Below are 13,365 nucleotides of genomic sequence, written 5' to 3' on the forward strand. Positions count from 1 at the left end.
CTAACACAAGAGAAAGGTATAACCCCATTGTGGCCAATTGGGAAGAGCCCCACATCAGGAGTTAAGAGCCCAGACCCATACCTCCTCTCAGGAGCTGCCTGACAATGGATGAGACCCTACACCTTTCTGGGCTCAATTCCTTCCATTTGAGAATGAAGATAACCCAAAATCTTTCTGTGTCTTCATAGATAACCCCCAGAAGCCCCTTCAGACTCAGAGTGCTACGACAGCACTCCTCCACTGCCCGGTAGGACAAGCCAACCAGCCACACTCATGCATAATCAGTGGCTGGGAGCCAGCAACCCTGGGACCACCGGGAGGTAGTTGGGACAGAGCATCCCTGTGATGTCTCCTCTCAGCTGAGGTTGTCCAAGGCTGTTGGCAAATCTGGGTTTAAATTCTTAAAAACAGTGTAAAGTTGCAGGAAGGGGCCCAATGTTCATTTTCTATTGCCTCCATAACAAATGATGACTAATTTAGTGGCTTAAAACAACACATAGACTCATATATTCTCTTACAGTTCTGGAGGCCATAAATATGGCACCGGTCTCACTGGGCTAAAATCGAGTAGTCAGGAGGGCTGAGTTCCTGCTGGAAGCTCTAAAGGAAAGATCCTTTCCTCACCTTTTCCAGGTTCTAGAGGCCACCCACACCCCTTGGCTCATGGCTTCTTCCTCTTTGGCCAAAACCAGCAATGGCAGATCAAGTCCTTCTCACATCACATAGCACATCCTGTAGTCACATCTCCCTCTAGCTCAGGTCCTCTCCTGCTTCCCTCTTCCATTTGTGAAGGACCCTTGTGATTAGATGGGGCCCATCCAATAATCCAGGATGACCTCCCCATCTCAAGGTCATTAACATCATCGCATCTTCAAAGTCTGTTATACCATGTAAAATAACATATTCACAGGTTCCAGGACTAGGGCATAGACATCTTTGGGAGCCATTATTCTCCTACCACAGGCCTTTTGGATCGTCTAGCGTACTGTCCTCGTTTTCCAAATGAACAGCCCCAAAAGGGGAGAGAAGAGACTTGCCTAGGATCACCCAGTAAATCAGGGGCAGCGTCAAAGGTATAGCCCCATGCTCCCGAGCTCACAAACCCACTTGTAAACCCACTTAAAGCAAGAAGGACTGAGAGCGATCATTTTTCCAGATTTTGTTGCCAGGGCATGGAAGTCCCTCTCCTGAGACAAACTCACTTCTCACAACATGGGCTGCAAAGAGCAGGGAGTGTCCTCAGATGCTCCCTCCAGGGACAGGAACCAAATGAAATGTCTATTTCATGAGGTTGGGGAAGGTGGGATGCTCTGCCTTGTTTCAGTTTAAGAGTTTCATAAATTTTTTAAAATCTATAGATTAAGCTGCAATTCAAACTGCTTCATTGGATTTCTGGCTTCCTTTTCAAAAACAAACAAACAACATAGATCCATTTGCGATGGAGCAGACTATCCTCTCGGGTGTCCATTGCTTCCAGGCTCACATATGCACATGCTCCTTCCGATATGGGGAGTCTGGCTTTGTTCATCTTGGAGCAGGTCTACAAACCTAACGTGTTCAAAGGAAGAAAAGGCAGGAAATTCAAGAGAGCAAATCAATAACCAACTACCGATTACTATTGATTGGCTGTTAACCAAAGACATAGCTCTCTCCTAAACTCCTGGGAGTGGGGGGGTTTCTTCATTGTCATCATTTCAAACAAATAACCATGTGTGTAATCACTTTCTTAGTGAAGACCTGGAGCGGAGACATGCGGATAAGTCACATTTTCGAGACTGACCCAAATGATGACACAAAGGCCAGGAGTCTGGAACAATCACAAGCCCAAACCACAAGTTTGGATTATCAGTGACCTCCAAGGGTGAGCTCAATCAATCAATCAATAAAATAATGGCACATGACCTCTCTGCAGTTTGGGGAAAGAAAAAGGACAAAGCATTTCTATGAGCAGCCATCCAAGACAAAGCTGACTGCTGATGTGCTGTGACTTTGCCGTTTTGGCAGAGAGAGGCCAGAGTTCTTTTATCTTCCCCTTTCCAACTTGTAGCTCTTTTTGGAAGAGTCTTAACCATGAGCTCACCTAGTGAGAAAGGGTCTGCAGAGGACATCTAGGGAAAGGTGCTTGGTGAGCTGGGAAAAAGGAAGCCAGAGACAGGCCCTGCCCACAGGTGTGCCCTTGGTTGGTAGATGGCTCTTCCCTCAGGTACAGCCCACTTCAGTCTGCCTGAGTCTAGAGGCCCAAGGACAGACCTGGGAGCTTTTCACCCACTGAACTCAGAGCAGAGGTAAGAGCCTCCAGTAAGCACCAGTGAACATGCTTCCCTGTTACAGAGAAGCAAGGGAGGCTCCAGAGGACAAGGATTTGCTTCCACAGGGGAGCGTCACCAGCCCAGATCCAGGCATAGTCAGGCAAAACTCGAAGCTGCACAGATCCAGTATCCTGGCATAGTTGGGAAGGCAGCAGGGCCAGGAAGGAAGAGGAGAGACATGAAGAATACAGGTTTGCCATTCATTCCACTCCTATTGATCATCTGCCTATTACGTGCCAGGCACCTGCCCTCAAGGAATTGATCAACTGAGCAGGGAATACTGACAAGTAAACAGATGACTAGGAGAAATGAATCGAAGTTTTGCGTTGGAAGGAGAGTGAGAGAGCATCATATGCAAAGCCTGGGAGACAGGAGTCATGGACAAGGCACAGTTCACAGACTGCATGTAGGTCCAGGGGCCCCAAACATAGGAGTCAAAAGGGAGTGTCCAAAATGATCTCTGAGGGACAGGCAGGTGCCGAAGGCTCAAGGGCCAGGGCCAGGTCCCCCTGCTGAGGGGAGTATCACAGCTAGAGTCCTGCAGGTTCCTTACTCTGAGCTCCCAGTGTCTAGGAAGATCCTTCCCCAGCCAAGGGTTGATTCGTCTGGTGAATGGCTTCCCCCACTTGTTTGAGATTCCTGCTGCATGGAGTCAGCCTGTGCCTGCCTTTGTGTTTCCCAAAAGCTAGGAGGCTGAGCATGTCTGGGGCCATGAGGCCCTGGGGACCATAAAGCAGGTCAGTGGGAACCACCAGCCTGAGTACAGGGATGAAGAGGAGCGTTTCTTACCAATTCAACCTAGTGTTCTGTGAGACCTGCATTCACAGGCATTGTAGGAATGATGAGTGGGCAAAGTCTTGGGACACAGTCAAAAAACTGCATTTCAAATCCATTTCAGTTGTAAATTGACCATATAACTTTGGACAATTTAGTCCATTTCTCCGGGCCTACGGTTCCTCCTCTACAAAAGGAGAGGGAGTGGGAAATGGACAGAAAACCTCTTGGGTACGTCTCAACTCTAACAGTCTATCAGTCTAAGTTGAGAATGGTGTCAGGTGTCTGAGCAAATATTTAATTTACTGCTTAGAGCCCCTAATTCCCATATATATGATGGAGATAATGCTGCCCATTGACACCTGCTGCTGGTCACCCAGCCAGCTCAGGTCCAGGCCTGACCCCTGCCCAGCCCCACTTAGGGACCCTGAGGCAATCATGCCAGCCCAGAGCCTCCAAGTACAACTCTCCTTGTGATTCCAAAGACCTCATTTCACCTGTTCCTGGGCCAGTGGGACCCAGTGGAGTGATCAGGAGGTTGCAGAAAACAGAAGTCCAACATGAAGTTGAAACAGAGGGTACAAATCATACAGCGATGGTGGGCCCTGAGGATCTCACCAAGCGAGATAGAGAGAAGACTGTGTGTGGCCCAAACAGCCACGTCCCAGTGACTAAGAGCACACATGGGGTTATTTTGACCTGAGCGCACACTTATCTCCTCTGAGTCTCTGTTTCATTACCTGTAAAGTGGGGATAATGACGCACCTCCATCAAGGTTATTGTTTCAGGGTCGAACTTAGATAAGGCATAGCACACGGCAGGCACACAAGTCTGCCTTAATATGAAAAAGAAACGAGTATCCCCCTACCTATGACCTAATGAGTCATTGATCAACCCATCCCCAACTCCAGCGAGGAGCTAGTCCCCCATCACTGTCCCCTTGTGTGAGCAGCCCTCAAGGGCTATCATCCCCCTGCCTGGCAGGCAAGAGCTCCGCTAAATGCAGAGCCAAACGCCAGGGTGGGACACAGGTGGGGACGGGAGTGGCCTGACAGTGGACCAGCAGTGGAAGGACGCTGTGGATGCTCAGCCACCCCTCAGGTATGACCAGGGCATGAGGAGATGGCAGGTTAACGAGGAGAATTGGTCCACCTCAGAGCCCCTCTTCTCCCTGGGGGGTCACCAGCCATGCCTCAGTCAGCAGTTCAATACTTGCAGGGTTCTCTGAGGCCCTTCCAGAAGAATCTACAATGATCCTGAGTCTCCTGCCACCTTTCTTCTTCACACTGAGTCCACCCCTAGGGCCCAGGACGCTGAGCCCCAGGTTAACGGGAGCCAGTGCTGCTGCTTCTGAGCGTCCCCCGCACTGAGGAAGGCGGAGAACTTCGGGTGGCTGCCTGAAAGCCACCCGTGCCCTCCCCCCCACACGCCGCCCTCCCAGCAGTGGGTCACAATACATATGGCGGATCTTACCCAGAATGTGACAGCCACCGTCACTATCAGTGGCACATGAATGTCCTGCTGCTGGATGACACGGAGCAGCCAGGGGAGCTCCCTAGCTGACGTCCCCAGTGGCCTCCCCAGTCACCGCGCACCACCCCTTGGCAGCCACCAGTGTGTGAGAATCACCAGCCTGAGGCCCAAGGCATGGTGGCCACCTTCTCGGGCCAGAGCCACAGAGAGTAAGAGCCCTCTCAAACAAGCCAGAGGTGCAAACTCCAGACCCAGGAAGGAGTGCCAGATAAAATGTAGGACACCTAGCTAAGTGTGAATTTCAGATACACAGCCAATCATTATTTAATGGAAGTATGGGACACATGCATAGTAAACTGTGTAGTGTATCCAAAATTCACCTGTAACTCGGGCATCCTGTTTTTGTTATCACTGTTTTCTGTTGTTTGCTTCTTTTGCTAAATCTGGCAAACTTGCATTCAGGTAAAGAATCTAGGAAACTGTCGGGTGTGCTCAAGGGAGGCACTGAACCCCCACCTCCCGCCCCCAGGAAGGGAGGCCCACCTTCCATGGTAGGCATTTTGGAGCCTCCCTGAGACCCAGCCCAGGTGGACAGGGAAGCAACCCTGAGATGCTCTGGACTCAACAAGCTAAACACAGTAAGAGCTGAGAAACACACTTACATAAACTATTCTTTATTTATTGGCTTGTCATCCTCCTGGGCCAGGACCCAGACCACATCTCCCAGCCTGCAGGGCACGGCCTGGCCCATCCACATGGGATCCTAGAAGTCACAGCCATCCACCCAGTCGCTGAGGTCCCGGCCCTGGCAGTGATGCCTCCAGGCCTCCCTGAGGATGCAGAGAGGGGAAGAGGAGACCCAATCAGCGGCAGCCTTCAGGCCCTGCTCAGAGGAGAACAGGAAGGAGACAGGCGCTCTAAACCACAAGCGAGCAGAGGAAAGGGGTTAGCAAGGAAAAGAGAGAAAAAGGAACTGTGTTCCCCAGCAAAGAACCCCCTAGGAGAACTTAAAATGGAACAGAATGGTCCTTAACAATAGTGCTCTACATAGCCTGCTCATTTTCCCAATGGGGTTACAGAGTAATTTGCTCAAGTTCACTCAGAGGTCAGTGGCAAAGGCCTGGAGTCCTGGGGTCCAGTCCAAAGCTCTTTTCCTACAGCCTGCTGCTTCTGCAGACAACAATGCCACTTTACGTGCGCATGGCCCTTTACGCTCCACACAGCACGGTCACAGCCTGTCCCCCAGCAGCCCCGTGAGGTAGGTGGGGCAGATACTATGTTCCCTGCATTCTGATGGAAAACTGAGACCGACACACACTGACTTGCCCAAGGGCCACACCTGGTGAACCACAGAACTGCGCCCACACCCAGCTCTCCCATGTCTTCCAACTGCCAGTGACCGGAGTTTACAGACCCAAGACCACTGCCTCGTTTAGCGTCCCACTGGCATCGTGAGGAAGACAAGCAAGATCCTGGGGTCCTGGGGTCGCATGGTCCCTGTTCCCAGGGGTCCCAAATTTGATAACTAGTATCCACCCTGCTGGCAATGTCAAAGAGCCCAATGACCTGAGCGTTCGTAAGGGACCTCTACTGCCCTATCAACGAGGGTGGTCCACGGGGGTCATTGTCTGTCCCATTAGACTGTGGGCCCCTGAGGGCAAGGACAGGGGTCTCAGCCATCTCTGAAGCCCAGCGCCCAGCACAGGGCTGTCCTCCATGTGAGCATGTGGAAGGAGTAAGCTGCATGCTTTCCACGTCCTGGGACCAGCTCCTATCACCTTGGCCGCCTCTGAGGGGGTCTACATGTCGAGTCCACACCAGTGTACAAAAGAGAGCTGTTCATTGATTGAACCCAAAGGGACCAGTGTCGTCCATCCCAGGGTGGTACCCCGAGGCCTCGAGCCCTTGGACTCCCCCTGAGCCAGGGTCACACTTCCTGACACACGTGCACTATGTCCTGCTGAGCTGCCTCACCCCACATCCCGTTCCCGGGGCTTCATCTGCTCTCAGACCAGCAGGTCTCCAAAGCCATGGCCACTCTCAAGGCCCACCTCAGGCCTGCTCTCTATTCACAGCCCTGGTCACCTCCCCCTCCCCCTCCCTGACCACAGAGCTCCCGTCCCTGGTCCTCCTCACAGCCCCTCATTCCCAACCCTTCTGCCGCCTGCCACCTGGGGAACTGTCCTGGTCCGGACCCACAGCTCTCAGCCGGGCTCCTGTAAAGGCTCCTCCACGGGTCTCCTGCCTCTCTTCTTCCCTAGACATTTCCTGCCTTCCAGTCACTCCAGCAGCCTGTCCCTGTCACATCTGTCATGGTCCTGGTGGCACCAGCCACCTGGAGCATCTTACCTTCCCCACAGGCTGCCCCCTGCTGGTCTCGCATCCAGAAATGAGAGTAAAGGAGGCTGGAGACTCTGAAACTCCCACCAGAAGAGGCTGGGGAGCTGTTGGGCCTCTGCCGAGAGGACCCTCTGTGGACCACAGGTCCAGTCTGATGCCCATCGATGCTCACCCCAACCCCCTGCCTGGGAGCAGGGCTTCCCATTATGTGGGAAGATGAGGGGAAGGCGAGGGCTGGCGCGGGAGGCTCTGGTGTGCCTACCCTGCTCCAGCAGGGGATTTACTGTTTCGTCTGTGCACACCGTGGACATTACATAAAAGGTAGGTGCACAAAGGTGCCACCGTTCAAACGCTAACAAAAGGTTTGCTGGACCCAGACCTCGTGGACCTGGAGGCAGGCTTCCCAACAGATCAAAGCCTGGGAGAGCCCGGCCGGGCCCCACGCCCCCTTGTGAGTGGCTTATCCTCCCTGACACTCGTGTGTGGTCAGTAAGCTCTTCAGTGGTAGACACCTCTGCCCCCGGAAGGTGTGAGGATGAGACTGAAGCCACGGGAGGGTGGCAGGGACACAGCGGGCTCTCAGAAAAGGTGAGTTCCTCTGCTGCCCATCAGTCCTGGCCACCTCCCCTGCGGGGCTCCAGCCCAGTTACTCACCAGCTGCTCAGGCCCTGGTTCCCCTGACTTATCTTCATGGCACAGATAACAGAATCCTTGAGGTTAGGATCCAGTAAGTCTAGGGTGTGAGGCAGAGAAACACCGTGAGGGAGCAGGTCATACATGAAGAATATGTGTGTGTGTATTTCTCTCTGTGATGTGCACCCACACACACACACACACACACACACACACACACACTTCCATCCTAAGCCCAGCTCTGTCTCTTGACCTCTCCGGAAGCACAGGTCTTGCTTTTACCACTTTCATCTCTTATCAGAAGCAATTCCCGCTCCATTCCTGTAGCTCTCAGAATAGCCACCCCCCTGGGACTCCAAACTGATTGATGGAGGGCCCACCCTGATCATTGCCCTTTCCCTCTCTCCTTGGTAGGACCAGCAGGATGTAAGGAAATCCCCACCCAGAGAAAAAGGCAAGAGGAGCAAACAAAACGGGAAAGAAGCAAAGGCCGGTGCAGAGGCCAGGCCCGGCCAGCCCCAGGCTCAGGCCAGCCTACCAATGCAGTACATCCGGCACATGTTGGTGGCATTTTCAGTGAGACTTTTGCACCACTTCCGGCTATTGATCTGGAAGATTCCATTGTTAGTACTTCCATCAGGTTCATGGTCCACAGCATCTGTATGGAAGCCACTTGCAAAGTAAGCTAGACAGATCCCTGCATAGGGTGGAGACACAGACCTGTGGGTCACACGTGATAGTCAAGGCCAACCCAGAGCAGAGTGTTCATGGTGCGGGTCCCACACATTAGTGCCTTTGAGCCCCAACTCCTGCTGGCAGGTGATCAGGGCAGGTGCCCTCCCTCCTACTTGACAGACTAATCCACCGAGGCCCAGAGGGACAAACTGACTTCTCAAGGTTACATGAAGCTACCAAATGGCAAGCCTCAAGCCCGGACCTCAGGCCTCCTGCCCCTACGCCAGCGGTCTTCCCCTTGTCTCACTGCCCTGCACAGTTCGAGGCCAAAGAGCTGACTGTGGAATGAATGAGCGAGCAAGTGAGAACTCAGTCTTCGGAGGCGAGACTAGGAGTATGCAGGTGGGACCTGCGAGGGGGCTAGAACTAGAGGAAACAGAGTCCCTGAGTGGCTGTACCTCATGGCTTCCCCAAACTGCCACCGTGGAAAAGTTTGGTAGTATGGTTTACACAGTTTGCCCCGAACATCAATGGGAAGGCCTGATCATCAGGCGAAGATTAGGACTGGGGTATAAACTGTTCTGTTCCTTTGAATCCCAACTTTAGCTGTTTAGGAAATGAAAGGGGATTCTCTTCCGGCTGCTTGTTGCCTGCCTGCTATATATTTCACTCGGTGCTGGGTGTTCTCTGCCTGTGATCCCATATAAACCTTGTTTTACTATTGAGAACCCAGGATCAGAAAGCTTCTGAGGCCACACGCCTTGAGAGACGGGGAGGAGGGAAAGGAGGAAGGGGACGGTGCCTGTGGGAATGGGCCAGCCAGGAAGAGGGGTACTCACAGTCAGCCAGGCTGTAGCCCCGGTATCCCTCCAGGCCAAAATTTTTTAGCACTCTAAACAGCTCACAGCGACCGTAGATCTTGGCTTGGCCTGGGGTGAGCAGACAGCTTAGCAGAGAGGTCAAGGCCAACCACAGGATCCCGGGTGGGCACAGCTGCCTTCTGGGAGCCTGGCCCCCAGCTCCCATGCTGGCAACCACACTGGCTCAGAGCTGGGCTCTGGGATGGCAGGCAGCTCAACAGCCACAGCCGTCACCTCATGCAGTCCACCCCTTAGGAGAAGGAGAGACACCAGGCCTGAGTGTACCTGAAAAATGGGGGGAGGCTCCAACCCTGCCATCCTGCCCCCTGATGGAGCCTCAGCCACATCCAAGGGGTCCTGGGGCCAGCACCTCTCCCTTCCACCACACTGCTTCATTCCACCTTGTCCCAGACGCTGAGGGAAGCGGTGGGGACATGGGGGAGAAGACAAACACACTTGGAGCTCCATACTACATGCCAGCACCATGCTACATGCCAGCGCCATACTACATGCCAGGCAGTACTGCATCCTGAGACCCAGTCTTCATAACTAGGAAGGGGCCAAATCACGCCCACCGCCCCTTCTATACCATCACCTTGCTAAAGCCTCTCCTCCCTTGAAGCTCAGCCCATTTGGTTTGCCCTCCACATGTCTGTTCACTGGCTCTGGAGGTCAGTCCCTGATATCACGAAGGACATCGCATCTAGTTATGACGTCCACCTGCACTCTGACTCAGCCACGACTCCTGTGGCCTTGTCACTCCTGCATCCATCATCACCCCACATTTCCCCGATTTGTCAACCTTCCACTCTCTTCCTGACCACCTCCTCTGCCAAACCTTTCCACAGCTCTTGTGACCTCCAGCACACTCGCCCTCCACTTTCAGGGGGTAAAAAACAAAAAACAAAAAAACAGTGGGCACAGCCTCAAGAATGGGTGTCCCTGCAAATGCATGACCTCCACCTACTAGAGCTCCTACTCATCAAGGATGGCACAGAGGGCCATGGATGCGGCCCTGCGGTAAGACTTGAGTTTGAAGCTCACCCTTATGATTTATGACATCTCTGACTTTGGACACTTCCTGCATCCCAGATTCTTCATCCATAAAATGAGGACACTAATAAAATCTGCCTCATGAGAATGTTGAAGAAATGAATGAAAAAGAAAGGCACACAGAGAACTTGGCTCTTGGCACTAAAAATAGGTTAGTTGTTATTTCTGTTGTGAAGTAATTGCACCAGCAGCAATGTTTGTCTTTGGTCAGCTTTCTCTCTCCCGTGTCCCACAAAGGATATTCAAGACCCCCATTGCTGTCCTTGAGCCACCCACCCTGAACTGCCCCAGCCCAGTGCTCCCAAAAGACCTCCCCTGCCTCAGGGAGAAAAGCACCTGAGATTTTCTTCCTCCTACCTTTGCCCATCGCACTTACAGATGCATCAGTGGCCTCGTGCATCTGCATCTGCAACCTCTACTGTGAGGATGAGGCACCTCTACCCTCAGTGAGGCCCACATGTGCTCCACGCTCTGGGTTTCACTGGTTCCCGTTGCTGAGCCTTGTTCCCTGGGCCACCTCCTTTCTCAGCGACCTCATCACCTCCCCCTCACCAGCTCCTCCTTCCTCTGAGCACATAGATGGGCTTAGGGCCCCAGCTAGCAAAACACCTTCCCTTGAGTCTTGTCATTGTCTACACTAACCTGTCTCTCCTCCTCTTCTCATCTAAACTTCTAGGGGAAAATTACCAATTTCTCACCTCCCATTTGTTTTTTTCAACCCAGCAAAGTTTAGCTTCACCCCACCACTCTTCAGAAACTGAGTCTGCAGGCCGGTGACTTTATAGGATGACTTTCGAGCGGCAGACCTTCACACAGCTGCCCCTGCGTGTCTCCACTTGGATCCCCAGTCTCCTCAGCCTAAGTCCATCTCAACCGGAACTCACATTCCCACTAAACTCTTCCCTTTCTTGGGTAAAAGACTCTTGGTTTGCAGTCCACGATGTTTTTTCAAACCAGAAATATGGATGCGGTTCTTCACTCTTTCCCTCCATTGCTGCACCCTTCACACCTCCAGCCAGTCGGCCCCTAAGTGCTGTGGATCCCCCTTTCCCTCCGAGAGCACCGTCTTGCCCCAGTTCAGACCACATCATGCTATGAGGACGGTCTGCTTCCACCCAGCCCTGACTCTTGTTCCAGAGTATTCTACACCTATTTCCCGGAATGAAAATTTTAAACAAAAAGGCCTGTGACAGCCTTTGAAGACTCCCTTCATCTTGCTCCTTAGCGCGACCACAGGGATCCCCGTGATTTAGGCCTTTAGACCCCTCCCTCACTTACACCTTAAGATCCAATAATGCCATCCTGTTCACCTCGTGATGACCCTACCATCTAGGACAGGAATTCTCTCCTTTCCTTTGCACAGCTGACTCTCCCTCCTACTTCACCCTAAGCACCCTATGCTTCTGCCCCTCCAAAGCCACACTGGACTGTAATATATGTTAGTCTTTCCCAGCACCAGGTAGCCTTGCAAAGAATAATGGCTGCCTTATTTTTCTTTATATCCTAGGAGTCTGGCAGTTGCTGGTACGCAGTAACTGTTCGATGGATGCTACTTAAACAGAAATATACTGAAGTTGTGACCACAGAAGTATGTGCCCTTCCCATCAAAGTACAGGGAAGGGAGGGGAGGAAGACAATTAACCTGAGTTCTTCAAACCTGGCGGACACTGTGCCAAGCCTCTGCTAGATGTTTGCTGGGTTAATCTCATCAAATACCCTCAACAATCCAAGGGAAATACACTTATGATCCCCATTTTATAGATGAAGAAACCAAGGTGACTGCTATACAGTGACTCATTTTGAATCTTTAGCAAAGTGACTAAATGCAATTTTATCCTGAGCATCTCAGAGCAGGTCTAGCGGCCTCAGGAGTGAGGTGTGGTGGTTCGGAGACCAGACACCTGCCAGCAAGGCTGCTCTCTCTGAACTCACCCGCTCCCAGCCCAGGACGCCCATCATCTCCAACTGCTACCCTTCTTTCTCTGTGCCCCTTTCTGGCCAGAACCACCCACAGGCCAGTGTCCGTGATCCTGCTGGGGCCTCAAACACCAGCCTTCTGAGAATAATGGGGGAGAGCAGGCTCTAACCAGATGTAGAACCTTCTGGAACTTCCTAGTTCTATGAGCTCATTTCTAGAACCATCTCTCACCCACTGAGCTATGACCAGTTCCCCTGAGCCCCTCAATCTCAGAGCCTCGGGGACATATGAGTGTCATCTAAGCACAATGTCCCTTGCTCACCTCTACACACACACACACACACACACACACACACAATACCTTGAAGTATGACCCTTCTCCTCCCAACTGATCCCTCAGGAGACTCCCCAGCAATGCCGGCCGGGCCCACTGCCTTCCCAGGCTGCCTGTGTCTCCTCAAACCTCTTCCATGGAGAGAAAGTTCTTGAAATCTGTCCACACACCACCCCCCTTTCTCCATCTGGATGATGACTGTTCAGCATGGACAAGCCTGGGACAAAGATGGTGCTGTCGACCCTAAATTAGGACAGGAAGTGAAAAGCAAAGGGAGTGACCACCAGTCTGTGTCCCCAGGGGTCCCTGCTGGGAAGCCATGTGTCCCAGCAGTTGGAGCCTGGGATTTGGGGTCAGGCCGACCTGGGCAGGAGCATAGATGCTGCTGCCTGCCAGCCGGGGGCCCAGGAAACATGACTTAACCTCTCAGGTTCCTCAGGGCTCCTGGAGGAATAACCATTCCAGAAACATCTCCGAAGACGCTTAATCCCTAAGGCAGAGCGCCCAGGACTCAGAGCGCCCAGTCCGTAACCACGCTGACTACCGAGAGCACCACGCGGCCACAGACGTGCAAGTTGCACCCTGTGCCCCCTTTCTGCCGGGACCCCACCCCAGAACGACCAGGTGAGAGCTGAGGGCTGCCCCAGCAAGTCAGAGTTTCTTGCTTTCTCTCCTTTTTAGTCAATCTCATTGTAGTTCAAACACTTGCCATAAGATCTGCTGTCAACAATGTTCCGTTGTACAGTATGGTACCACTGACCACAGGTACAGAGATCTCTTAGAGTTTATTCAGCCTGCTTAACTGGAACTTCATGCTCATGGATTAGGAGCTCCCCACTTCCCCACCACCCCACCCCTTGAGGCTATGAATGTGACCATTGTGGATACCTCGTGTGAGTGAGATCATGCAGTATCTGCCATTCTGTCATGGCGTATTCCCTTAGCACAACGTCCTCGAGGCTCACCCACGTTGTCCCATACTGCAGCATTTCCTCT

General features: G+C 52.5%; 1 protein-coding gene across 1 annotated transcript; it reads right to left on the reverse strand.

The window, feature by feature from the left end:
• Nucleotides 1–5,219: 5,219 nt before the first annotated feature.
• Nucleotides 5,220–9,429, reverse strand: LOC149998113 (sperm acrosome membrane-associated protein 3-like). The gene is made up of 4 exons (XM_090291927.1): nt 9,044–9,429; nt 8,068–8,226; nt 7,551–7,629; nt 5,220–5,386 (listed from the first exon to the last, which is right to left on the reverse strand). Exons 1-4 carry the CDS (start codon nt 9,228–9,230, stop codon nt 5,320–5,322), a joined length of 492 nt encoding a protein of 163 aa, XP_090148053.1. The 5' UTR covers nt 9,231–9,429; the 3' UTR covers nt 5,220–5,319.
• Between the last annotated feature and the right edge of the window lie 3,936 nt (nt 9,430–13,365).

This window comes from Furipterus horrens, unplaced genomic scaffold (genome assembly GCF_987537825.1).
Source record: "Furipterus horrens unplaced genomic scaffold, mFurHor1.1.pri manual_scaffold_11, whole genome shotgun sequence".
In the NCBI taxonomy this organism is placed as follows: domain Eukaryota; kingdom Metazoa; phylum Chordata; class Mammalia; order Chiroptera; family Furipteridae; genus Furipterus; species Furipterus horrens.

What these genes read in the sequence shown, in the direction of transcription:
- LOC149998113 (XM_090291927.1), bottom strand. Translation starts at nt 9,230, where the DNA reads ATGGGAGCTGGGGGCCAGGCTCCCAGAAGGCAGCTGTGCCCACCCGGG. An exon ending in GTGCCGGATGTACTGCATTG is followed by an intron (nt 7,630 to 8,067) that starts GTAGGCTGGCCT and finishes CTCACACCCTAG; the next exon opens with ACTTACTGGATCCTAACCTC. An exon ending in AACCAGGGCCTGAGCAGCTG is followed by an intron (nt 5,387 to 7,550) that starts GTGAGTAACTGG and finishes CTGCATCCTCAG; the next exon opens with GGAGGCCTGGAGGCATCACT.